The 26,143-nt window shown below is 43.3% G+C and overlaps 1 protein-coding gene across 5 annotated transcripts in view; it reads right to left on the bottom strand.

Annotated features, from left to right (window-relative positions):
• The window catches only part of pik3cb (phosphatidylinositol-4,5-bisphosphate 3-kinase, catalytic subunit beta), a 72,404-nt gene that overhangs the window by 13,239 nt on the left and 33,022 nt on the right, over positions 1–26,143 (bottom strand). For 4 of the 5 annotated variants that reach the window (XM_036149684.1, XM_036149683.1, XM_036149685.1 and 1 more), the window contains 12 exons: positions 16,888–17,083; positions 15,027–15,255; positions 13,940–14,169; positions 8,433–8,612; positions 7,148–7,315; positions 4,620–4,709; positions 3,364–3,618; positions 3,170–3,266; positions 2,944–3,074; positions 2,499–2,549; positions 1,298–1,486; positions 159–280 (listed from right to left, as the gene is read on the bottom strand). In XM_036149684.1, the coding sequence (XP_036005577.1) occupies positions 159–280; positions 1,298–1,486; positions 2,499–2,549; positions 2,944–3,074; positions 3,170–3,266; positions 3,364–3,618; positions 4,620–4,709; positions 7,148–7,315; positions 8,433–8,612; positions 13,940–14,169; positions 15,027–15,255; positions 16,888–17,046 (1,901 nt within the window). In that variant the 5' untranslated portion in view covers positions 17,047–17,083. Of the gene's footprint in view, positions 1–158; positions 281–1,297; positions 1,487–2,498; positions 2,550–2,943; positions 3,075–3,169; positions 3,267–3,363; positions 3,619–4,619; positions 4,710–7,147; positions 7,316–8,432; positions 8,613–13,939; positions 14,170–15,026; positions 15,256–16,887; positions 17,084–23,930; positions 23,986–26,143 lie in introns of those variants that run through there. The other variant, XM_021316859.2, reaches the window with a different exon arrangement.

Here is a 26,143-nt window from a genome sequence, read left to right as displayed (position 1 = left end):
ATGTGTAAATTAAAAAAAAAATCATCAACAAATTATGCATTTTAGTATTCTTGGGATTATCATATAATCCCAAAAATACTCAAGTTTTAACATAAAACCTTACAAGTCCAAGGGGCATGACTATTAATGTATTAATGTGGACCGATGCAGGCATTTACCTCATGTCCCGCAGGCAGTTCACAGCATACTTCCTGACGTACTGGTCAGGATAGTTGAAGTCCAGAAGCTCCAGAGCGTCTCTGGGACACAGTTTGGGCCAAATCTGAAGCAGTGCCTGGAGCTGAGGGCACACGCAGATTAACATGTTAAAAATGACACATGTTTAGGTGCTTGAACGAATTAAACAGTTTGGTTACACAGGAGCTAATATAAGAACTTTACTTCACAGGAGGAATGGTACAAGGTTCGATATTAACTTCATTAGGTTGAAAAAAAAATACAGAACTAATGTTACTTTTTAACAGCACCAAAGTGCTCTACAGTTTACAACGTATTGCCGGCCAATCATATTGTTAGGGTGTTGCTGTTTATTGTCGATTCAAATAAATGTTATCCCTAGCTTTGAAAGATTAGGTTTATTCCAGACAAACGTTACTTTATTTCACCTTATATCAACTAATCAGAGAACTAACACAATGTGTAAAAATAGCTTTATTATCCTGTCTTATTATCCTGATCTAATACCTCTAATTGGGATATCCTCGTCTTCAGTATTTGACGAAGTTGAGATCTATGAAAAATCCACTAAAGTTCAGCAAAGTTTTTCTAATATAGCTCTAAATAACAGAGGAACGTATAAATATCCACTGGCTTAAACTAACATGAAGATCCTATTATGGGACATCATATTTCAATTTTACATAATTAGCCAGTTTTGTTGGACATGGTCAAATTTTCAGTTTATATCAATTTACTATGATACACATTCTATATTAATTATAAAAATGCAGAATTTGAATTTAATGTAGTTTAAGACTGATGAAATCAATCCTATAATATAATGGATTTAGGCATACATATTTGCGGAAATGTTCAACAATAGGAAGATAAACTTGCGTTACAATCCAACTGAGACTTGCGAGGATAAATAATATTTAAAAAATGGCTTTAACTCTGGTATAGAGGCAATGACATTCCATAAAGCCAATTTAATATGAGGAACAGGTTTGAATGAAAAAAAAAGCACTTATTAATTCGTAGTTGCATGGAAATGATTTCATAAAAGAAGTTTCATTTAGTGGCCGACTGGACCATTACATCTAGATTCAGCGTCTCAACGGCAGACACCCTGGCTGACCTGGGCCATGTCCTCGTGTTTGCTCCACTTAACGGAGAGCAGCAGCTTTGGTAGAGACTGGGGGAAATTCTCGTGGCAGTCGTGTCGTAGGGTCCAGATCAAATCCTTCTCGTTTTCACACAGCTGGGAGAGCGGGTCCCGCTCCATGATCTCCTTCAGTTCTATGTGGAACTTCTTACCGCCACGACCCTGAGAGCGCCGCGGGAGAAGAAGCCAAGATGTGAAGTTAGAGAACATAAACGGTAAGACAAGCTGCCGTATAATCAGTCATTTCCAATTATTGACAGCTAGGGTGAAAGACAGCGAACTCATGGTTAAAAGTCGTGAAGTATGAGTCTGTGTGGATTTTTGCTTGGGTGATGGGTTTGTGTTACATTGGGCAATGAGCGATGAAAGGAGCTTGTTAATGCTATTCTTCTATACTTAACCATTTATGTAGTTACTTTTCTTTTTATGAGAAGTGCAGCTAAAATAAAGGCTGACCATGTGCTGGTTATTTGATTTTATAAGAGGAATTAGAATGCTAAAGGAGAGCATGAAAATGACAGCCATCATTGTAAAGAACCACAAGAGGGCAGCAGTGTACCAAAGCTTCTGTCATTTTTACAACTAGGAACTTGTCCTTTATGATACAGAACCAATATAATCATTTCCTAGAATACAACCAACCCTGGCAACTTTCATTTCAAGGAGTATAAATGTAAATGCGGCTGCTTGTATTGCACAGAACAGACGAACGATGACAGAAGACACATCCCGGCTGTGGCCAGGTCCCCACAGATAAAACTCAATGGCCCTGCGCAGACATGCCCTCTGTGTAGCCCTGATTACGTAACCCTACTGTTACACGCCCTGCAGTGGGATTCTGGCTGAGGGGCGTCGAAACAGGAAGACAGACAAGTAATCTGATTAGTCTTTCTGGTTTTAGAGGTGGGTGGGTGGGTGTGTGGTTTGGGAGAGTGCATGTTCTTACTAATACACCCTGCCAAGTGAAAACAATAGATTTCCAAGGAGACCGGGTATGGGTGCCCGTTTGAAAGGTTTAATTTGAGCTGTGTCTGTGTGAAGGGGGATGGGGGATGGGGGGGGGGGAGTGTGAGAAATTACTCAGCATGTAATTTCACTTTAATTCAAAGTGGTATTTGTTCTGGATTAATGAATGCATGCTCACACTACGGTCTCTCATTAGGCAGTTACTCACTATGGATACGTTGTCGCTGGCTCTGTGAATCTGTGCAGCTTTTTCCAGGATCTGCAAGAAAAAGTAAGCGAGCTGAATGAGCAGGCGCGCACCGATGCAGCACTTCCAGCAAGAGTGCATTAGGCAAGTGGAGCACGTCCTGATCTTCCCATGCTAATTGCCACCACTTCATCATAATCACTAGGTAGCATTCTGAAAGGCACTCTGCCACCACAATGGCTGCTGCAGCCATGTCTTTGGAGGAGGCCACACCGCTCCTGGCCAGTTATCAACGTTCAGCGCGACAACCTGAGCGGCAAATCAATGGCAGCTTTGACATGCTCGCGCACATGAATGCACGAGTGGCTTGGTTGCAGTGCTAACCGCAAAGTCGCCCGCTCTGAGCTTATTGGCAACGCACGGTTTGAACCGCGTCGTGTTCGAACCACATAACCGTCGGACTGACCTTGTCGAAAGGGGGAAAGACGACAGGGTGGGAATGTAACTCTGGGAAGTGAATGTGCAGCGCTGTGGCGTTCTCAGGGTATGGGTTGGTCTGAATGGTTCCTATTGGGTTCAGCATCTCTTCAAGTTCATCTGGGCCAAACAAACTGCTGGTTAGCATGCAGGCGGGCCACCTGAGGCTCTGTAGATCTCACATCAAAAACACGGTAAGAGTGGAATGTGGTTACCAGGAAAAGAAGACCAGCAGTGCAGGATGATGTCTCCAGTCTTCAGCTGCCCTTTGTAGTCAAACACCATGGTGTTGACCCAAGCTATGGGGTAGTGCTGGAGCAGACAGGTCATTTATCAGTGTTATAATACAGAGTGGGTATAGGTTAGAGGCGTGACAAAGGGTTTTGGATCCACTTTCACAGCTACTCACCACTTTCCCCGCCTTCCGGATGGTTTGGGATTTGTTTGTGTGAGGATTTTTGGTGGACTTCTGCTTCTTGACCTTGTCCATGACGGCGTAGATGGCGAAGCAGAGGCGGGTCATGCGCGGCAGATCGGAGACGGAGATTTCGAACTCCAGCACGTTGTCCTTCCAGGTGTGCTCCGAGCGCCCGCTGCTCTCAGTGCTCACCGCCGGCTTGCACAGCAGCTCCGTGCCGTGAAAGAGGCCGGCCCTCACCTGGACCTGTGGGCATGTGCAAGGCGGGACATCGTTTTCTTTAACGCGGTGCTGCTGGACAGTCAAGTTTTCCAATTGTGCAAAAGTGTGAAACGAAAAGAAAAAAAAAGGGATTCATGGTTTAAACAAATCTACAAATATCTGAAAAGTTTGGTGGTCACTTGTGTTCTACCTAGGGCTGGGCGATATGGATTAAAAAATATCATATCAAATCCGATTGATTGATTTTTTCCTCCTTTTTGTTTCATAAAAAGAAATTAAAGAAATTATTTTAAAACCTTGCTTTTATGTCAAGTATTTCGTCAGGGAGTTGACCTGAATTCAAAGTGCAACTAAAAACAAGCTGTGAAACATGCTTGTAAAACAAGATGGCAGCCGTGCCATTATAAACAATGAAAATACAACAAAACATTTGCTGCTAGTGGTATTACACATTGAGCTAAGAACAGGCTTCACTGCACTTGTGAACTTCAAACTAAGTTAAAAAAAAAAAAGTAAATAAGTAAATGAAGTACCTCGTATTATGGTAAAAAAAAAGTTTCTACTTAACAATATTTTGACCATACATTTGTCCTAAACATATATTCAGCATCACACGCTGTTCTCTTCATGGAAACCCAATGAGTGTATTGGCAAAATAAAATCCAGATTTTCCAAAAATGAAATCTTAAAGAATTGTAAATTCGAATTAATCGATTAAATCGATTTATCGCCCAGCCCTAGTTCTGCCCACGTTACCTTAATGCCACGCTTTGTATGATTTTTAATTTAAAACATCTGGTGCAAAACACTCTTTGTCTTTCACTTCTCACTAATGTGCTTTGATTTAAATATTAAAAAAACAACACAATAAAACACACTGGAGTTGGTGGTGCAATGTGCCTATACGTGGATAAATCCCAGGGGTGGGAATACTTTTGGAAGACACTGTAATAACATGTCTGCAGGTTTTTTTTTTGCAGCAGTGACATGTACGAAACCAAAGCAGTGCTTCGTGGAGAGCTTACCTTGGCACTCTCTTCAGCGTTCACCTTGATGCCTTTGACGAGGACTATCTTGAATGGGCTCGACACGTCCCACACGCACGTCTGGACTTGCTGCGGAGGAAGAGTGAGAGCAGAAAGGGAGAGCGGCTGTGAGTGTGAGCGGAATCATGATGATTTAGTGTAAAAATATGTACAGCGCTCCACTTTTTCCACGCCCACTGCTTCCCAGCACAGACGCACAAAGAGTGAGGTCAGGCAGGTCACCGCGACGGTAAGCCAAGTGGATTTGCGAGGGTCAGCAGTCGACAGAGCGAGCAGCATCACATGACGCCTCAAAACTATGACATGACTAACTAGACCACTTCCTGCAATCTGCGGGGTTGAATGGATGCCATTTAAAGTCCCTTATCAGAAATGAAACTATTTTTATTCAAATGCTCCTATGACTGACCCCGTGGTTCCATGTAAATAACAATTACAATCCTGCACAGGTTCTTTTTGGATTATCTGTTACATTTCCATATGTAAACCAGAGTTCATTACGTACTACAATTAGTTTTAAAAACTGATAAAGCCAGAGCAGTTTCACTAGTGTTACTTGGGTTTCATTGTGAAGCGTACTTACAGTAATACCTTTATTGGGTCTTTTGCTAAAAGACCAGATTTCCTAATCTTATTCCCTGAACAAAAACAGAAGTTGGTCATTCATTTAATTCATCCATTTAAATCTAAAAAAAAAAAAAAGATCAAATGGTTTCTATTCCTCAAACAAACTACAAGATCTGCACAGTTGGTCAAGTTATGACTTATTTCATCGTGATGTGTGGAGAAAAAAAAAACATTTTGCTTTTCTTCACATCAGCACAATTCTCAAAAGCAATGCTGGAATGACTGTTAATCCATCAAAGAAGCCCCTTTTAAAGGCTGTGGTTTAAACGAACAGAATGACTAGCTGTTTGGAAGCATCGCTTTCCCATGTTGACGAGGACCGGGTCTGGACTAAATGCTCCCGTCGTTCACTGGGACTGAACCCTCGGGAAAACGGGACGGCCGCTGATTGATTAGGGGGCGCCCCCGCCCATCCTCACGACCTTCTACAGAAGCACCATAGAGAGTATTCTGACCAGCTGTCTCTCTGTGTGGTGTGGAGGTTGCAGTGCCTCCGACTGGAAGAACGTGAGGAGAGTGGTGAGGACAGCAGAAGGGATCATCAGGGCTCCTCTTCCCTCCATTAAAGACATTTCATCGCAGCGCTGTGTGTCTCGAGCCCATAACATCATCAGGGACCCCTCACACCCCCACCATAGACTATTCTCCCTGCTGCCCTCTGGAAAGAGGTTCCACAGCATCCGCTGCAGGTCCACTAGGTTCTGCAAAAGCTTTTTCCCTGCTGCCATCAGACTGTTGAACTACTGAACTGCTGAAGTATAAAAACGGACTGTGTACCACACTAGATTCGCTGATTTGCACATTTGCACATTGTATCGTATCCTGCAAAATTGATGCTGCACCTTAACCGGAAACGTACTGCAAAACTGTGTACAATGCCACTGTCTACTTTTAAATCACTGCTGCACCTTACTGCATATTTGTTTACATTTGGTTTACATTGTTTACATTTCAATTGCCTACTGTTCACTGCTGCACTTTATCCGGAAGTAAATTGAAATTTATCCTGTAAGTGACTGTGATTGATCACTGCACTTTATCCTGTACTGTAATTCACTGTCAGGTATCCTGTAGAGTTACTGCAATATTTCTGAGCTGTGTGAAAACGAAATTTCGTTCTGTATGCACTCTGTGTACACAAAATGACAATAAAGAAAGTCTAAGTCTAAGTTTTGCTGTCAGCCAGGCAAGTTATGAAATGAAAGTTTTAATAGCCCTGTGATCAGTATAAAAGTATTCTGAGTTACACGATGACTCACAAAGGGTGATATTTCTCCTCGCTCCAAGCCCAACATCTCAGGGAGAGCTATGGCCTCAGAACCTCACCAGGAGCTGCGCTAATGAAGGCCAATTAAAACGAGCCTGACATTAGAGAAGCGGACGCTCGCGTCCAGCTGCGACGCCGCTGATCTTCTCTGATGACGTGCCGAGTGCTGACAGGGTGCCGCGGCCCCGCTACTCCATATTTTAAATGATGCCTCATATAAAAACAGGCAGATGGCAGCTGCCAAGACTGTTTACTTTGCAAACCTCCGCACCTGCAGCGGTCTGCGCAGGGCAACCAATCTCTGTGGCGTTTAAGCTATTTTGGTGCCACAAGCGGACCAGAGCAAACGCTATAGGATATTAAAGGAGCGTTATCTAGGGCGCATACGACATGTTTTCATAGAGGCACAAACATCCTTTTGTGGTCCAAGTCGAAGCAGTGCACTGGCTATAAATACATGAAATTAAATGTCAGGGAAGGACACGGCGGACATCTGACGCGACACAAATGAAACAGAATGGCTCGCATCCCTTTCTGCACCTTAGAGAGTAGGAAAGGATGAAAAGACCAAAGTCCCCTCCGCCCCACAAACAACAAGTGGCGCTGGACTCACCGTGGGAGCCCTTCTTTTGGGAGGTAGCGGTAACGGTGGGTCGGACGACTTGCGGCTAACCAGATCTCCGATGGCAGACATCTCCTTTTTAAACATCCTCTCGATGGTGCTGGTGTGGACCAGGGTGAGATGAGGAGGCTTCTTGGCTTGAAGGCATGTACGGATGTACTGTGAAGAAGAAAGGGGAGGGGCATGTTTCAACTTCAATGGTAAATGGCTTGTACTAGTATAGCGCTTTAACTAGTCTGACGGCCTCCAAAGTGCTTCACACTACAGTCAGTCATTCACACCCTGATGGTGGTGAGCTATGTTAGTAGCTACAGCTGCCCTGGGGCAGACTGACAAGAGGCGAGGCTGCCATACATCAGCGCCACCGGACCCTCTGACCACCGCCAGCAGGCAAAGCAGGTGAAGTGCCTTGCCCAAGGACACAGCGACAGAGACGGTCAGAGCAGGGGATTGAACCGCCAACCGTCGCCCCAGATCACTTAGTTATCTAAACATCCGCTACAGAAGATAAAGTCTAAATAAGCTCAAGTAATGAAATCATGGATTCAATAAAATCTGACAAAAAAAAAATTATTAACCTAAATAATTTAACTTGATTTCAAGCGAATCATAATTAACAGGAGGGTTTTTACAAGGTATGATCTAAGCATTATTAAATGATTGGTACCGGTGTCTGCGTCATGTGACCAGGTCGACACCATAGAGAGCAGCCGAAACACTAGTCACCACATGTTAGACTGTTAAGAAAAAAAACACTACTTCACGAGGCTGGAGAACAACTTCTTCTGCAGGTTTTCTTCACACACAATTAAGTGGCACTGCATTAAAATACATTATTAGCCAAATTACCGGTGAGTCACATCAAAAACACCAAATGTTGAAGCCACACAGAAAGGCTCATCTAACAGCAGTCTAGAGAAAATATCTGTTTCTGTCGAGAAACTGCGACACTTCTAGATAGTGATCAAATCAGGAATACTTAAAAAAAAAAGTAGATAACTAAGTAAAGATAAACTAAAAAAATAAACTGAAAAAGTTTAATATTTATGAACCATGGTCAGTTATTTGACTGATCTTTAAATCTACTAGTTTTCATGCGCACCCATCCATGGTCTATAGCCATTCATCCACGCAGCATCACGCCTGCATGCTCCAAACTCATCAGTCAGATCTAAACGTTGACTTTAAATGTCGCTCTACCTGCGGCAATATCTACATAAGTAAAGTAATCAAAGGTTTCTCGGCCCCTGATGAGGTCCAGTGTGTTGCCACTGACCTTGTATTGAATCATTGGATGGTCTCCACAGAGGAACTCCAGGCACTGGCTGACTCGGAGCACATACTGGCCCCTATAAGCCTCCTCCTCAGGCGCGTGGGTGATGAGCCACCTCTTCACAGCCATCTCCATCAGCTCAGAGGGGGTGCAAGACGACAACACCTTTAGACTGGTTGAGTCCTGCGAGGCAAACGTCCGAAGCAGAAAGAGAGGAGAGAGGATGAGAGAAGAGTCCAGGAGGAAATGGAGGGAAAAGTGGGAAAAATACTAAGTTCTTCATTCTTTTCATTTAACGCAAAAGTTTGTTTGTGGTTGGAAATGAGACGCACAGCTTTCAAAAGATTGTAAAAAAAATCAGTAAATAAAATACATCTTTTTCTTTTTAAGTTACATTTAATCCAAAATGGGATGTGCAAAATTCACTTGAATGATTTTTGGACTGTTAGTCTTTGATGATGAGCTCCAAGTCTTTGTGAATGGAGGGCCTTCACCCATCGACCCAAAGGTTGGGACTAAGGGTGGGCAGCTCAAAGCGTTATTACTTCTAAAGAAAAGAAACACGACGGTAAAACTTGAAGAATGCTTTGACCCTGTACCTTGAGAACTACTGCACAACGCCGGCCAGTGAAAATTAACATTCACATATAAAGATAGGACTGGACGATAATTCAATAGCGATATATATATCAATCGTGTGGTTCAATAAAAAAAAAAAGCGGTTAGTCAAAAGATCAATAGATGAACAGTTTTCTTTCCTTTTGCATTCTGGCCTATCATGTAGGTTAATACTACAGTCATTACATCCTCCCAACCAATCAAATGCAGACCCAGGAACGCTCCTTCACCAAGCTTCAGAGTTCAGAAAGCACGTGTTGTTTTTTTTTTCTTTTTTTTAAGACTTTTGGTAAAAAGTTGGTTGGATAAAGGGTTGAGTTTGAATTCAGTGTTCTTTATTTAAAAATAGGTCATTAAGCAACAGCGTAAAATGGCCAGGGCTGCACTTAAAACACATGTTTTGAATTTTTTGATAATTATCGATATCCATCAATCTGATTTCTATTCTATCGCTAAGATTCACATTTGGCTTACCGTCAGTTAGAGCTCAACTTGGACATTAAAACAAAACAGTGATGACCGAACTATGAAAATATAAATCTAAACAGCAGTGAATTTTAGCTCAAATTGCTAAAAATAAGTAAATCACAGTCCAACACAAAAACAAACTGACCGCTGTGTGCCACTTTCTTAGTGTTTTCCGCATTAAATCAAGCTTGGACCAACTATAGGTATTGAGGTTCTAAACACTTACAGTCAGAGTCTCAGTTGAACAGGTCCTCTGATTTAAGATGACTTTAATGTGACGCTTGTGATTGATGTCGATCAATATGATTTCCAATGTATCAATTTGCTTATTTCCTATATCGTTCTACATAAAGATAGTTTGAAAAATAATCTTAATTCTGCGTTTGAATGAGGGACTGATAAATCTCCTAGAATGGGCTTAAACACCTGGTCCACACCACCTGATCCATTATGCTCTGAAGCTCATCGCCCGACAAACGAAAAATCCGACAACCTGCGAAGGAAATTGTGAGGCTATCCTGATGACATGACTGAAACAAAAGCTCAGGTTCAATCGACACAATAAACCACATTACCACACTTCCTGTTTGTAACGAAGCTTATTGTGTCTGACCTCCAAAATAAGACTTCCTGTCTTCGTCCACCTGAGTGCACTGGCACAGATGGCCTGTCGTTGTGGAGCGGCTCGGATTAGCATCACACACACACACAGAGTCTGGAGGAACATGACCGTCTGTTTTTATGTGAAGATAACATCGCGCCTGTACGAGTGGTCAGAAGACGGAGGGAAGGACACAGAGACGCCGGTTTGGAGCAGGAGGAGGAGGAGAGGGGAAAGGGTTTCGTTTTAATCAGCGATCTGCTCCCTTGAGCTGAAATGCTAATGCAGGAGAGAGTCACAGAGAATGGCATAATTTCGCTGATGGTTCTGACCCACTTAGGTGCGTCACATGCCCTAATAGTTGGGCTCGGTCACGTGACGCGCGCCAAGCTGCCAACTGTGAGCAGAAAACAGACTGGAGGTACAGTAAGACGAGCACGCGCCGCTGGGGTCACATGGTTCCTCCTTCCTACTCACACAAGCTGGTTCTGTCTTGGGTAGCAGGGCAGAAAGTCACATTGCTATTCCGGGCTCCTTACGCAGACCGAGACGGAACAAATCAATATGAGGCGTGCTACGGCTTTGGCTAAAGGGTCTATTATTAAACCAATTTATTTTAGTTTTTTTCTGGTTGGGATTGAGATGATCCAATATCAATACAGGAAAGGGTCAGACTCGGTCAGAAAATATACCACTGGTTCTGCTCCATACGTATCAAGATTTCATTTTATCTTTTTGAGTCCTGCACTAAATTCATTCCTGAATTTAGTGCACCCAACTACATTTAGAGAATGAATTTATTATGTAAAATACTCTGCATCTTTTCATTGGCAGATCTTCAATCGGACAATTAATCTGGAGCAGAGTTTGCCAGGTTCAATAAGTTCTTCATAAGGACATATTTATAAAACTAAAAGTAAAACATCCACCCATGTTTTGTCTTCCATTTATCAGAGATGGGATTGTGGAGGGAACAGGATCCCATTTTATTCCCAAGCAAGAGGCAAACTACAGTCCCTCCATCAAGATCCTGGTCTGTGCTGGAGTCTCTTTAAAGTTGGACATGGTCTGAGAAGCTCCAAAGGAGGGCACCCAGGAAGTTTCCTGATCAGACCCTCTAACCACCTTATCTGAATCCTTTCCTGTAGAGATGCTGTGTCTCTACTCAGAGATCTCAACGGATAACAGAGCTCCTCAGCCTCTCTGTATGCCTGACCTCAGCTCATACTAGTGGCCTGGGATACCAACAGAACCACATCATCTGTCAGAAGCAAAAATAAAACCTCAAGGGTCCCAGACTAGAATGCCTCACAGCTTCCCCCCCCCCCCCACCCCCATCAACATCTCAGTGTGAGTAAAGTCCGGTCCTCTGATCCACAGCCAGGACGAAAGGCGCTCTGAACCTCACCGCTGCTCAACGTTTGTCAGTAAACTTCCTCAGAGACGGAGAAATCTGGCCCCATTTAAAAAGCAGCCTGGGCCAGCACTCCTGTCTGGAAAACTCAGATGACATCCCAGCCCTACATGCAACACAGAGGAGGCTGTTCAGAAAAGCAGGACAACATTCCAGCAGGTATTGTGACGCATGGCACCACAGAGATACAAGCAGCTAAATACTTCTGTGCAAGAAAAGCAAACAGCCTGTAGACAATAACAAGTTAAGGTGAATTTATCATACAGGAAGATCAGTGAAAGATGTCAGATGTTGGATCCTGTTCAAACAAGTAAAAGTGTAGTTGCAGGTGATGCAATTCAAAGACTGCTACACCTCACAGCGTGTCATCAGGTGATGAATAGACATAATATTCAAATTTTTGTTTTGTTTTTCCATTTTAAACCCTGGGCTTTGAATGTAGATTTAATGTCAATTACAACAGCGTTATCACTCATTAAACATGGGTTTTCAGACTCGGAGATGACGATCATACAGAACAATTCACTTTAAATGATCTCCCTGAGCTCTCTGTGGATGTTATAACTTTTGATCTTCAGTATCATACGCAAATATGTTTTGAACATCTTCAGATAGACCTTTCTGTAGGGTAAACCAAACTTTGAAATAGTTCACATATGTTCCAAAACTCAAATCCAGAGCCTAGCAAATGTGTATCTCAAGTAACTTGGTTCCAGAGATTTGGACCTCTAGTGGCTTTCTTCTTATCACGCTTCCATAAAGGCGATATTCGTGCCCTGCTTTGCAAACAGCTGTAAACAGATTCTCCGATCTGATCTGAGGGTCTCTGCAGCCCCTCCAGCATTACACCTGGCATGGCCCTTGCCCGTCTTGTTAGCACGGGCCGGTTGTTAGGAACCTTTACAATCCAAGGAGAGCTTTCTGACCTCTCCCCCACTATATAAAATCAGTCATTCTTTAGGTTGGAGGCCATGCATTGGTTGGTTTGCAGTTGTGCCATCCTCAATCCATTTTTCACGATGGACTGAATAGAGCTGTGTGAAATATTCAAAGCTCAAGGTTACCGTTTCATAACCCAACTCTGCACAACTTTCTCCCTGACCTGTCTGCTGTGTTCCTTGGTCTGCACGGTGCTTTCTGTTCACTAATGTGCTCATTAGGAGGGCCCGCTCAGTCCTAGGATGTCCTCTGGACCCAGTGTAGGTGGTGGGAGTCAGAAGGACTCTGGCAGAAACACCATCCCTGGTGGACAGCGTCTCCCAGCCTGTGAGTGAAGCTGCCGCAGAACTGCAGAGCTCCTTCAGTGACAGACTGCTGCATCCTAGATCCACAAAGATCTAGCAGCCGTTAGACTTTACACACAGAATATACGGGCACATTTTGTACAGTTTTATAAAAGATCCCACTCAGTGGTGCGTTTAGAATCTGGGCATGGTATTTTTTAATAACTGTGCAGTAATTTATTTCTTATGTCGTGAATATGCTCTGACTGTAAGTCTCTTTCTTTTCCTTTTTAAAATGTTTCTATCTCTTTGTGTATCAGCATGCTTCATTTTCCTGTCACTTTGCGACCGGAACACCCGACTGTCTCCTCTGCCGGTGGACCTCTAATATTCACCTTATGAGAAACAGAAACGACAGCCACTCATCTCGCTGAGATTAACACGGGGCTTTTATCTTGGCCGAGGAATTCATCAAAGTGTACAAAACGCACAGCCTCCCAGATGGATCCATTCGCTGAATTAACCTAATTCAGCAAATGGATTCCCCGTTTATTGTCCACGCTCCACTCCACAGGGTTGTCCATGTTCAAAGTGTCTTCTCCTCCTTAGGAGATAACAGTGGCAAAGAATCAGCACCTCTGTTTACTTCGAAGGTCACAATGTCCTGTGAGCTTAACAGCGCACATGAGGTTTTACACCAAGTTCAGCTAGTAGCCAGAGTAATAAAACTTTAATGCTTTATGATCACAAAGTTTAAAATGTCTTAACAATAACACTTTCCCAACAGCCTGTGGGCTCTAGGGAACAGTGAATTATATTTCTGTTCTATTCCAACAATCCTCTGAGGCCTTTGCTAAACATTCAAGTTGAAAATACCTAATTCCTCCTAATTCAACAGCGAGCCGACTTTTGAATTGGTTGCACTGGATTTTGTTTTATTGAATGACGGGGCTGAAAAAAAAGGCGGACTGCACATTTCAGACGTTTTGTAGCTACATTTTCAAAACTGTACCTCTTTTGACTTTTTGTTCTATCGCAAAAACCTAATAAAACACATGAAAGCTTGTGGTTGTAACGCAACAAAGCATGAAGAAGTTCAAGGAGAATGAATATTGCAAGGCGCCGTGCCTCCACTCTAACCTCGCAGGCACAGGCATCAGTGGAGCATTAGGCCGCGGATCCCCACCTGAGACTGGTCAAAGTGGATGAAGACTTTAAGATCGGCGGGCTGCTCGTTGTGGCCGTCCGTGATAGCCGTCAGGGCCGCCGGCTCCAGCTGCGGGGAGAAGCAGGCCTGCAGCCACTCCATGCACGTCATGGTCTGCGCCTGTCGCATCTTCTCTTCGCTGCAGCGAGCCATCTTGCTGCGGAAGTCCTTCACCTCCTGGTCGTTGATGGCATCCAGTTCGTGGAGACCTGGAGGCGACGAGGGGAGGACAAGGAGAAAGAGACGAAAGCTCAAAAACGATCCGACTCGGCTGGTCACTTGAAATCTCGCCGTTTCTTACTTGGCTCCCCCCCCCTTCGTTTCGAGTAGAAAAATAAAAAGCTCGCAGCAAAATGCTCCCCTGATAACTGCATGCTGCAATTTACAGCCTTTCAGCAGTTTGTGACCCTCAGCGCTCACACAAGCTCTCGGGTCATCATCGGCTGTTACAGTGTAGGCCGGCTGTGTGGCGGTGCTGATGAAGGGGAGCGCACACCGGGTCATGCCAGTGTGAGCTCTGCAGGACAAATGGCCGTCCACACATGCCTGCGGCGTTCCACTTCACTTCAACAAAAGCCTTTAAAAAAAGATCATGTCGGACCACAGTGGAGCCAGGAAGGCAGAGCTATCAATATCGTCTACTGGACTCAGAGCTCCTCCTCTGTCTCGCCGTTTGTTAAGATCGGAGCTCCAGGGTTATATCTTTGGGACAGGAGCGCATTGATCATATAAACAAGGGACTAAAGGAGTCCAAATTAATGCTGGCTCTGCTTCTCTAACGTGCATAACCTCAAATAAACATCCCTCAAAGTTATGCAAGACTTATATCCTGTCAGCCATCATGTCTGCCAATTATTCACCTGGGGCACGGATAGGAGCACACACAGCATAAGCTCTAGGTCAGATCTGCAGGGTGCAGGGAAAACGCTTGCTGTCCTACTTACCAACATATCAGACTTCCCCTCATTGAAAACGTCTGAGGCAGTCAGTGAGTCGCTCAGGAGCTGTGGCGGGTTCACTCACCTGCCGCTTGAAAGGAAAACCCGTACATGCAGCGTAGCCTTACCTTTCCCGATGAGTTTTCCTATTTTGGAGTCCAGCTGGCGCTCAGGTCGTCCGCGGTTGCGGGTCACCACGTTCAGGACAGGCAAGAAGGGCCGAACGTCGCACAGCCGGCGGGATTCGTCCTCCAGCTCTTCGTGCACAGCCGCCTGGTTGACACATTCGAACATGTGGTTCTCCATTTCGCCAAGGGAGGAAAACAGGGGGAAGTTCTGAGCCTGCTTCCATAAGAGCTGAGTGGGAGAAGAAATACAGACTTTTACCGAAGAGATTTCAGGAGCTTTAAAAAATAAATAAATAAAAAAAACACTTTGCTGCACCCAATAAAAAAAGTAACCAGATTTAGAAATAAAAGATCAAATAAAGTTGACATTTGTTGGTAGGTTGATGTCAAATTACATAAATCATCAATTGGTTTTCCTCAAATGGGAAGCATCACTGAACTTCAACAACATTTAAATACTGTTCACATACACTCATGAGCTTAAACTGCATTTATTTGGGCCTTTTAAAAGACTAACGTGAACCCTTTCTTTTTCTCCACTGTGGGATGAATGAATGAACAACTTGGATGATATTTAAAAACTAGAACTGGATGCACAGGTTTGAATTTATTGTGAGTTTTCCCTAATCCCATTGAGGTCTGGATCATTCTAACAGCCTAACATTAAGCTACTTTGTCAACTCCGAAGTCATTTCTGATGCGTGTTTAGGGTCATTTTTTTCTTTTCAGAGCACGCAACAGAGTCTAGGTTTCCCCCATCTGCCTTGAACGGTCCCCTTCTGAGGAAAAGGAACCGGTTAGGATGTTCAGGAGCAGTCCACGATCCAGCAAAACTCAAGCCTGTAACAAACTGGAAGCTGCCGGTGTCAAAGGAAATATGTTTAAAACCAAGGCCGACTGGCAGGGTGCTGACGAAGAAAGAAGTCCCGATTTAAGACGGGAACCTTCGTGCTTGCACCTGCTTCACGATTGGGCCCACTAAATCTACAATGACGACAAAGAGAAGCGCACATACCCTTTGAGTAACTCATGTGTTTCCCAACCAGGAACAGATGTGAGTAAAGGATACCGGTAAGCTCAATGGGTGATTCAATCGGACCAGTGTTAACAAGAATCATGAGCTTATTGCCCCCACAGCGTGATGACGGGGTGGGCTGTCAAAACAGGTAAGTTCGGATAAAAAAAAACAGCGAAACGTCGACCGCTCTACGACAGCTAAAACGCCTCAGATTTAACATGAGCGTGCGCCTTCAGGGGAGCCTTCCTTATCATTAATGAATAAACGCCAGTCAAGCAGAATTTTGGCTCATCTCAGCTGCTTGACCTCTGCAGGCAGAAATACTTTCATCATTTGATCAATGATCAAAGAAATATTACAGCCTCTGGCCAAACCGACCCTCCCCCCCCCTTTTCCTTCTGCATGTCCTTTATGAATTTAAAAGAAAAAGCTTTTTGATTCCTCGCAACATATTCATTTCAGAGTAAGATGAAATCGGACGCTACTTTGTCATTAGACATCCCTTTATGGGTGTAGCTGCGGGAAAACAGCTTTCCTTTACCGCCAGCAGATGAGACATCAGTCGCTGTCTCTTTAAAGCTCCCCGATACTTATGCTTAGAGTAAAAATGCTGACAGTAGAAAAAAAAAAAAACACAACGCTGACCACAGGAATCAGCACAGTGAAAACAAGTATTGGATCATGTCTGACTAACCGTCTGATTTCAACCTCGTCTGGGCCTATGTTTCGCCTTGTGACGTATACGGGCTTTGGATGTAAGGGGGGAGCTTAACTGAGCCTATAGTTTTGGCTTTGAGAGCAACTCGTCGTCAGAGATTGAGCGTTCTGGCCAGGGACACTCACCAGTTTGATGTGTTTGATCGTGGCCTCGCGGGGAACATCCATCTGGATGTAGATGCCAGTGGGCAGCAGGAAGTCCATGGTGATCTGGTCCGGAGCGTGTCCGGCCAGGGGCGAGTCGTTCGCCCATATGTCCAGGAGGTCCGTCATGGCAGGAGGCATGGCAGGGGTCACCTAACGCCACCTCAACCATAAGGACCTGGAGAAACAACGAGGATATATAAAAAAAAAATAATCAAAACACGAGTAGGCTTGAGCATTTTGTTTTGAGCTGAAAAGGAAAGCGAACGACGTAGACAGCTCCACATTTGTTTTTTTGCAGTTTTCGTTAACGATCGATCCTGCTGATTACGAAAGACTGATCGGAAATAGTAGTTCAGGTAATTTAATGTTTTTGGGAAGAAAAGGTTGAAAAGAGTAAAAGAAGGACAACAAAAATTTGGATATCAGCACAATATTATGGAGTAATTTTTTGCCCCATTTTCCTTTATGCCTCAAAATAAAATCCAGTGGAACCACTGCCTTAAAAGTTCACACTCATGGTAAATATAAAGTCAACCTGCGATTACTTTAAGCTCAGTATAAACCCAAATGTATAGTTCACCTTCCAGCAGGAAAATGACCCAAAACAATCAAAGTATTTTGAATATGATTTAATAAACGGACGTTTGCCATCCACGTAGGCTGGATTCTCCATGGCTTCTCTGGGATCTTGGCCCTCCTGGTGATTCCAGCCCTCCTCTTGATCAGATGTCGATTGATGTAGACCCCAGTCCCCCTCGGCCTTCGATCCCACAAGACTGGAGAAACTTAGCCGTGTTGTCACGTGGACTCAGTCCAGCTCCTCTGGTTCTGTCAGCGGTCACAGCGTGAGCATATGACTGGGGTTTAATCCGTAGCCCGGTGATATCGTCATTGATTCTTGTATATTGCTCCAGGTGAGAAACTCTGTTCTCCAGGTAGGCGATCCTCTTGTCCTTCTCCGCACTTTGATGGTGGAGAGCCTTCACCTCCTCAACCGGCTCTAGAATACCTTTCTGCCGCCGCCTGACAGCCGAAGACTCCTCTGACAGAAAACCGAAGGAGTTTTTATGCAGCCAACCTCCTCAGCTAAAGGTGTCTTCTTTGGTCCCTTGCTGTAGTGGCCTACCCCCATAATATTATTTTTTTTATCCGTATGTAGTGACGAGAAATAAAAAAATAAAAATAAAAATACACGTCACAAAAAGGGGGGGGGGGGGAAATGCCATAAATAAACAGCTACCAGACAACGTACACAAACTTTTCGTTGAGAGAGACAGAGAGAGAGGAGGGTATTCAGGGAAACCTAAATTTAAAAAATAATATGTGCTCGAACAAACATGAAAAGAATGTGCATTTCAATAAGTGGTGCTGAGGTCTGGAACAAGCTCAGCGTTGAATTAAAGCAACGGCCAAGCATGAAACTGCTTAGAAAAAGGATATGACTGGTTTTCTCAAAAAGATATGAAATGGAAGAAGAACCGAGAACAGCAACGCAAACTCAGCCGCTGCACATGGGTGGATACAAAAATTGTGTGTATATATATATATATATATATATATATATATATATATATATATATATATATATATATATATATATATATATATATATATATATATATATATTAGGGCTGGGCAAGTTAACGCGTTAATTTCGCGTTAATTCATTAGACTATTAACGGCGATATTTATTTTATCGCGCATTAACGCATGTTGCTCCATGCTTTCAGTCAGTGTCAGTCAGCAGGCGCGCTGACTGCAGCGCGCTGTCACGGCAGCACTCTCCCCCTCCCCTCTCGTACATGGCTCAGCGGCGCCAGCCAATCAGCACGCAGGCTCAGCCTGGCCCGCCCACTCAGCTCTCACACAAACTTAGCAAAGAAACAGCTGAGAGAGACCGCAGCAGCGAAAAAACATGAACAGAGGAAGTAGCACCGTTTGGCTTTATTTTAATACCGTAAATGAAATCAAGCTGTATGTTTTGTAAAAAGCCGGTTCATTTCAGTGGAAACACAACAAATTTCTCTAAGCACGTGAAAAAACATGAAAACGTTGAGCCACAGAAACGGAGAGAGGAGATGAAACTTCTGTCATTGCCCCGACAGACCCACAGACGTCTCTGACTGAGGCGTTTCAGTCCTCCAGGGAACATCCAGGTAGATCAGTGGATGGATGGATGGATGGATGGATGGATGGATGGATGGGTGGATGTTACTGGAGCCCACACATAACATGTAATTAAGACCTTGAAAGAACCCAGTACATATATTAAAAAGTGTTATTTAAGATAAGATAACATTAGCTAATCCTTTTTTATCCCACGACGGGGAAATTTATAGGATTAAAGCAACAGGCAGGTGCACACAACACAGACAAAATTACATAAGGATTGAAATATATAAGAGGTGGATTAGCGAAAAAACACTGAACATAACATTATTATTATTATTATTATTATTATTATTATTATTATTATTATTATTATTATTATTTCATTGTAATAATAAAATAAAAACCACAAAACCCAAAAGGTCAACAGTTTCATGATACATCAAGCTTAGGGACTGGCTAATATACAGCAGGTCAAAAAAGGCCATATTTTGGCTGCAGTGCTTGCTGTTCTCTTATGAAGAAAAGATCAAGTAGTGCACTAAATTCAATAGATGGGTTGAAAATATCCAGTATAAAATAAGTGCTACAAATGTTACAACACTTTTGTTCATATGGCAGCAGAACATTAAAATAAAAGTTCTCTTTACACTACTTTTGAATTCATTCTTGGAGTTTGTAAATACAATGCGATTAATCGCGATTAATCGCGATTAATCAGGGCGATTAATCGCGATTAAATATTTTAATCGTTGCCCAGCCCTAATATATATATATATATATATATATATATATATATATATATATATATATATATATATATATATATATATATATATATATATATATATATTTGTATGTGCTAGATTTATAATTTCACTGGATTGTCAGAAATACACTCATTTATTGTCATGTGTTGAAAGTGACCCAGTCAAAGTCCAGACTGAAATCCCACCTTTGACAAGACTTAAAGATGCTCTTCATCCAATCTTATGACACACGAGCTCTTTCGCAAAAAAATGATGAGTAACTGGGCACAGTAGTACACCGAGTGATAAATCCAGACAAGATGGCACGATGCTGTTAAGACTGGGCACAAACAAGGCAAAAAAACAAACAAACATAGCAGCAGTCAGAGATGTTTTTGGACCTCCCACATTCATTTACAAGAAGCCGAACGAGCACAAACTGTGCCGCTGTGTCCCTGTGAGGGCAGCACTGTGCCGAGTCCAGCGGGAAGCGCTTGGATTTCATCTGGACCGGGTCCAGTGCTCAGAGGAATGCCCACTAAGCAAACAGAACAAAAAGTTCAGCCTGCCTTTGCCCTCATCTGACAATCTGCCCCCCCCTGAACAGAAAACAGACGCACACTCGGTGAAAACACTCAAAAGTTATTGGAAGGGCGGCGCGCACGGAAAAGAGCCCTCTGTTTCCTCGAACACAGGCCCACATACGGGCTGCTGCCAAGGTAATTACCAAAAGCCCGACAGGCTGAGGACACTGAACACACGGCTTCTTTAAGCGTCACTGAGGCAGCCTAACGTTGTGTCATCCAGCAACAAACGCGTCTGATCTCCATCAGAGCCTTTTGTGTAGAACGCAATCATTCTGCGGTCCTTCGCTTGTGAAATTTGAAAGAAAGAAAAAAAAAATTGCAGCGAAAGTGGGTAATTCAAGACCTCAATGGTCACCTGTGGACAAGCAAACATGCACACAGCATGGCAGCTGCGTAGAGGGGGGGGGGGGGGGGGGGGTGGCACATGGTAAGTGGCTTCCCAGGTGCTGGTTGAAAAAACAGCCCACAGCCTGGTTTCAGCCGGAGCCTCGACCACAGCGCCACCATCACACCACCACCACCTGCAGTCCTGGCCTTCGTCTTCTAGCCGTCATCCGTATCGCTCCTCCACTAGTCCACAAGTCCGTCTCCATTTTAGCTCCATCTGCCCATTAGGAAAATGACAGACCTGATTGCCTCTAATGGGCTGCTCTCCCTCTGAGTTAAGTGCTCGAGCAAGCAGCAGATGAGCTCCAGAACGCGGCGATGGCTGTGGTGCATCTGAAGCTACAATCTGGGGCACTTACCATCATCGGCCATGCAAATGGAAAAAAACAACGCTTACGAGTCTGTGTGCTGTTCAAACAGCGGTTTGTTGTCAGAACATCCTACTTCAAAAAAAAAGAAAAAAAGAAAAGGGCTTTGCAGTTTAAGCGGGTAATAGGAAAGGACATGGACGTAGAAACGGCACTTTCTACACAGGAATGCTTCTGCAGCTGCGAAGCACATACAGACGGACCGACCTGGACGCACGCAACACAATCGGCCATTCAAACCTGTCACAAAAGGTGCCCAGTCACAAACCGGAGCGGTAACTCGACTCCCCGTCTGTGTGAAACTTTGACAGCCGTGCGTTTGTCTGGGAAGGATGAGCCAAAACATGTGCCGGCACGTCTGCACATGTGAGCTGCTCTCGGTATCTACAGCGCTGCCTTTAATGTAGATCCAGCAGCCTTCTACTGACTCACATTACACTGCAGACCTCTGTGTATTCCATCAGGATTTATGACATGGGCCCTGACACAAAGTAGTGTACAAATGCAAAGAGGGGCAAAGTGATAAATGCTTTTCAAAATATAAATATTAAAGGTGAAATGAATAAAAATCCGAAAGGTCTGTGTGCATGCATATCAAGCCTCTTTCTCTGCAGTTGCAGCTGAAGGAGTTTTGGGGATATGTCTGTATCTATCAACTTTGCATTTCCATTCTTTACAAAATACCTCTAGTTCAGTCGGACTGGAGATAAACTGGATGTGGTCTTGTATCTGGATTTAGGTCTGGACTTTTAATAGATCATCAGAACACACGAATGAACGTAAGTCTAAACTGTTCTGTTGCAGCTCTGGCCGTAAATTTAGGATCCTTGTCCTGCTGGAAGGTAAACCTCCGCCCCAGTCTCATGTCTTTTGTCATCTCTCACAGGCTTTATTCCTTGTATTCAGCTCTGTCTGTCTTTCGCTCTGCTCTGATCAGCTTTGCTGTATCTGATGAACAAAAGCCTCCCCATAGCAATATACTGCCACCACGTTGTTTCATCATGGGGATGACATGTTAACGGTGATGCACAGTCTTAGTTTCCTGCCATTCACCACAGTTTTAGTTTATGCGCTTTAGGTCTGACCAGAGCACCTTCTTCCCCCCCCCCCGTCTATGACTTGATTTCAACAACTGCGTCTTCCATCAAGGTCACAGTAGTGGAGCACAAACCTAACAGCTGTCCTGTCAATAGATTACCCCACCTGAGCTGTGGATCACTGAAGCTCACCCCGAGTGACCATGAGAGTGCCTGGGCTCCTTCTCCCTTTAGTTCTCTCCATTTTCGGGCTGTTGGTTTGTGTTGATAGACATGCCTTATTTATAACCGTTCTGTAAACGTGCCATAGACCTTCAGACGTCGGAATGAAGAGTCCAGAGAAAAGTCCAAAGCTCGGCCGTGTGGCATTTGTTTGGGCACGTGACAGTGATGATGACGCCGTGATAATTGACGGTGCTGAAAGGGTATGGAAATATTTCCTTTCCATCTATCCTTCCATAGATTATATTGGTAAATATGGATCACTGACCATAACAGCAATAATGATGACAGATATTAATATCAGTTCATCCCTACAAAAAAACCCCGAGGCCAGCTGGATTTATACCAAGATTAAATTATACTAAGGTGGACTCTATTTACAAGTTACCTAACTCTTGAAGATAATTGGCAGCACCGGATTTTATGTAGGGGAATCAGAATAAAGGAGTAGTAATAGCAGTAATGCCGAGAATTTTGAAAACAATAATTTCTTCCTCTCGGGCACAATTATGACCTACTTTCTGTGGGTCCATCACATCAAAACCCCAATACAATCCATTTGCACTGTGACAAAATGTGACAACGTTCATGGGGTGCGTCTAAATCTGCAAGGCAGTACAGCTGGGACGCTGACTCGCTCCGTCTGTACGTGGACAGGTAAGCGGGGTCGCTGAGGATGTGTTGGCAGACGGCCAGAGCACGGCTGTGCGGGTCCGGTTTCAGCGGGAGGATTAGAGGAGAACGAGTGCTTCTGCAAGATCAGGAAGAAGAGACCGTTTCATATGGCAACAAACACAGGAGAGGGAAAGGATACAGTCAGCCACTTGCTTCTTGTGTTTTCTGTGCAAACTTCCAGAGATAAGGGGATTAGTTAACAACCCCTGAGGCAAAACTAATTCAAAGCATCTTTGCCATTTCTGTTCTAAGATTTCTGTAAGTAAGTAAGTCATCTTTGATTTGTCATCATAAGTGTAAGAGCTAGACAACAAGTAAACAAGGAGGGCGAATGTAATCTACAAGCATCCATGTAACCTCTGACATACAGTCCACACTTCACTAATACCACAGCTCATAAAGACAAAGTGAGTCTTTGCTTCCTCTGAACTAAGAGGCATGTTTTGATGGCTTTCATGCGCAGATGCATCAAACAGTAAACAGTGGCGTTACACAGCACTCTCTCCCTAAAGCTGTCTCTGTGTGTGACAGTAAAGTCCTGTGAGCCTCACTACAATGGACTGAGTGTGTCCACGTGTCTTCATGTGTAAGTGATTGAAAAAAAAAGAGACAAGAAGGAAAAGGGGGGGGGGTGTTAAACAAATGGTGTGTGTGTGTGTGTGTGTGTAAGCAGTTGTGGTTTCTGATTAAGGGTCCTATGACATGTTTAGCTAAAAATAGGATTGACAAAAAGAGGACCAGAGGCCTCTTCACCTCTCCACCACAGCCACTGTACGACCATGACTGACTGCGCAGATACACAATAGGGCAACCTGAGTCAGCGTTTCCACTTCTGGGAAAGATTGTGTGTGTGATTGTGTTTATTTCCAAAGATTTAAAAAAAAATAACTCTTGTAGCTTGATTTAGCACAGCTTTTCACGAGTAGATGAAAAACCATTGCTGGTCCCATTTGTTGCCGGCCATGGTAAAGATGTGTTAAAATGCTGTAAACAAAAATAAGTTTGTCATTGCAGCAGAATAATTTAACAAATTTGAAATCCCTAATTTCTAAATAGAGCACATTTATTTGGTGTGTGTGTGTGTGTGTGTGTGTGTGTGTGTGGGGGGTGATGAGTAGTTTAGAAATACATAGATATAAATGAACCCAATGGAAGATGTCAGTGGTGATAACAGTAGCTGAAAGGGGACAAATTTGTTAGCCGTAGGGTGTTTTACTTGTATATGAACACATACTGTAGGTGGAGAAGGAGCATAAAGCAAGCAAAGATGTCCGTAAATCATTTTATTTGCCGTTTTATGCTAAAACGGATGACCATCCACACTCTTTGCCCAGCGAGATGGAAGAGAAAGTAACCGAGAAACGAAAAAGAAGTAATAACAGAGAAAACATGAGTCTATATCGGCGTAGCTATTATTTCCAGGTGGAGACAATTCATGAGGGAGCGAGGGTTCAAAAAAGATGCAGAGGTTACAGGCTTTCTGCTAGAAAGGTAAATTGATTAAATATAATGGTGAGTAGTCCAGCGCCTACTCTGTCCTCCTGGCAGAGACGGCTAGTTTGTTTGTATAGCGAACACGAGACAAGCTCTGTTGCAAGTTATTAGTTGCCCTTATTCTTCACAGACGTCATACCAGCAGGCGACCGTAAGCTTCATTCCACTGTATTTATCCGAGACAGTTTCCACGTGTTTCATTATTTATTTTGACACTTGAACTTGTGCAGGATGTTGACATTTTCACATTATGACACTCTGCAGCTTCCGTAGTAGCAATTACACGCTTAATGTTGATGCACCAGAGTGTGCTTCTCGGTCGTTTGTAATTAATTTAGCTCACCAATAGATGAGAATAGATCTTACACACTGGGGCTTTAAGGATATACTTTTAACTAAACTGGCAGTTGCAAAGTTATTGGCCACAACATGCTGTCGTTATTTTACACAATCTTTAAACATTTATAGATCCATCTCACCGTTCCAGTTAAAGTCTTATTAGAGTAGGGGTATCCTGCTAAGTATAAGTATGAGTACTTCAGTTCAGATACTTGCCAATTCCAAGTAACAATACTGAGTAATTGATAAACCGATACTTATAGATCACAAATAACTTAACAATAGCATTGACCACTGAAAACGACTGACCATCAAGGGTGATGAATTCGGTCACAGATTCAGTTATCTTCTCTCCTATTTCTTATGGAGGGTCAGCAAACAAATCTCCTGGTGTATATCACCACTACCTGGTATAGAGTGGTATCTAGCCTTTGAGCTGCAGCGTAGCCCAGCCCAGGAGGAAAATCGGTACCGGTTCAGAGTATCTGGTTGCTTTTACAATTACGAGTACTTGATGCTGGTATCGAGCCCAATACCCCATATTTATGTTTGTCATGGTAGGACAGTAAAGGTTTTTTGTGATATCATCCCTAGACAACAGGCTATCATGTAGAGATTTAACGATTTTCATGGAGGCATGATAACCCCAAGGTGGCACTCTTCGTTGCAGTTCTTTAACAATGAGACATAAAGCTGTCTTTATTACCTCTTCGACCAACCAGTTCAACTATTTCCATTGCTTAAGACTATTTCCATAAAGTGGCCTTTATCCAGCTGAGTGACCAGCTGATTCAGTTAAATTTTATTTACATAGTGCCAATTCACAGATGATACGGGTCATCTCCATAGACAATAAACATAACGCCATGGATCACTAACTGAAAGTTCCTAGAAACAATTGTTAGAGGTACCAATAATTATCTTAAAAACAATCATTTCTTATACTTTTTCCCCTGCATAAAAATAAATGTACTCAAGTTAAAAGCTGAATTTTTAAAAACTTATTAACTTGGGATTGTCTAGACATCTTTAGAGGTCTCAACATATACAAAATATATAAACTGAATAGATCAGTATAGAAAAAAAAAAACATTATTTTGACGGTGTTATCAGAACAATCCAAATGAAAAAAACAAAACACTTCAAGTAAAAATCTCATTGCAGCTATATTTGTGTGCCACCGCCACTAACCTGGTTTCACTTTCAGCCATTAACCACAAGGGTACGAAATGAAACTCCCTGCTTCTCAAACCCCAATTAGACATAGG

This window comes from Fundulus heteroclitus, chromosome 18, assembly GCF_011125445.2.
Source record: "Fundulus heteroclitus isolate FHET01 chromosome 18, MU-UCD_Fhet_4.1, whole genome shotgun sequence".
Lineage (NCBI taxonomy): Eukaryota > Metazoa > Chordata > Actinopteri > Cyprinodontiformes > Fundulidae > Fundulus > Fundulus heteroclitus.
This window is presented reverse-complemented; position numbering and strand designations above follow the sequence as displayed.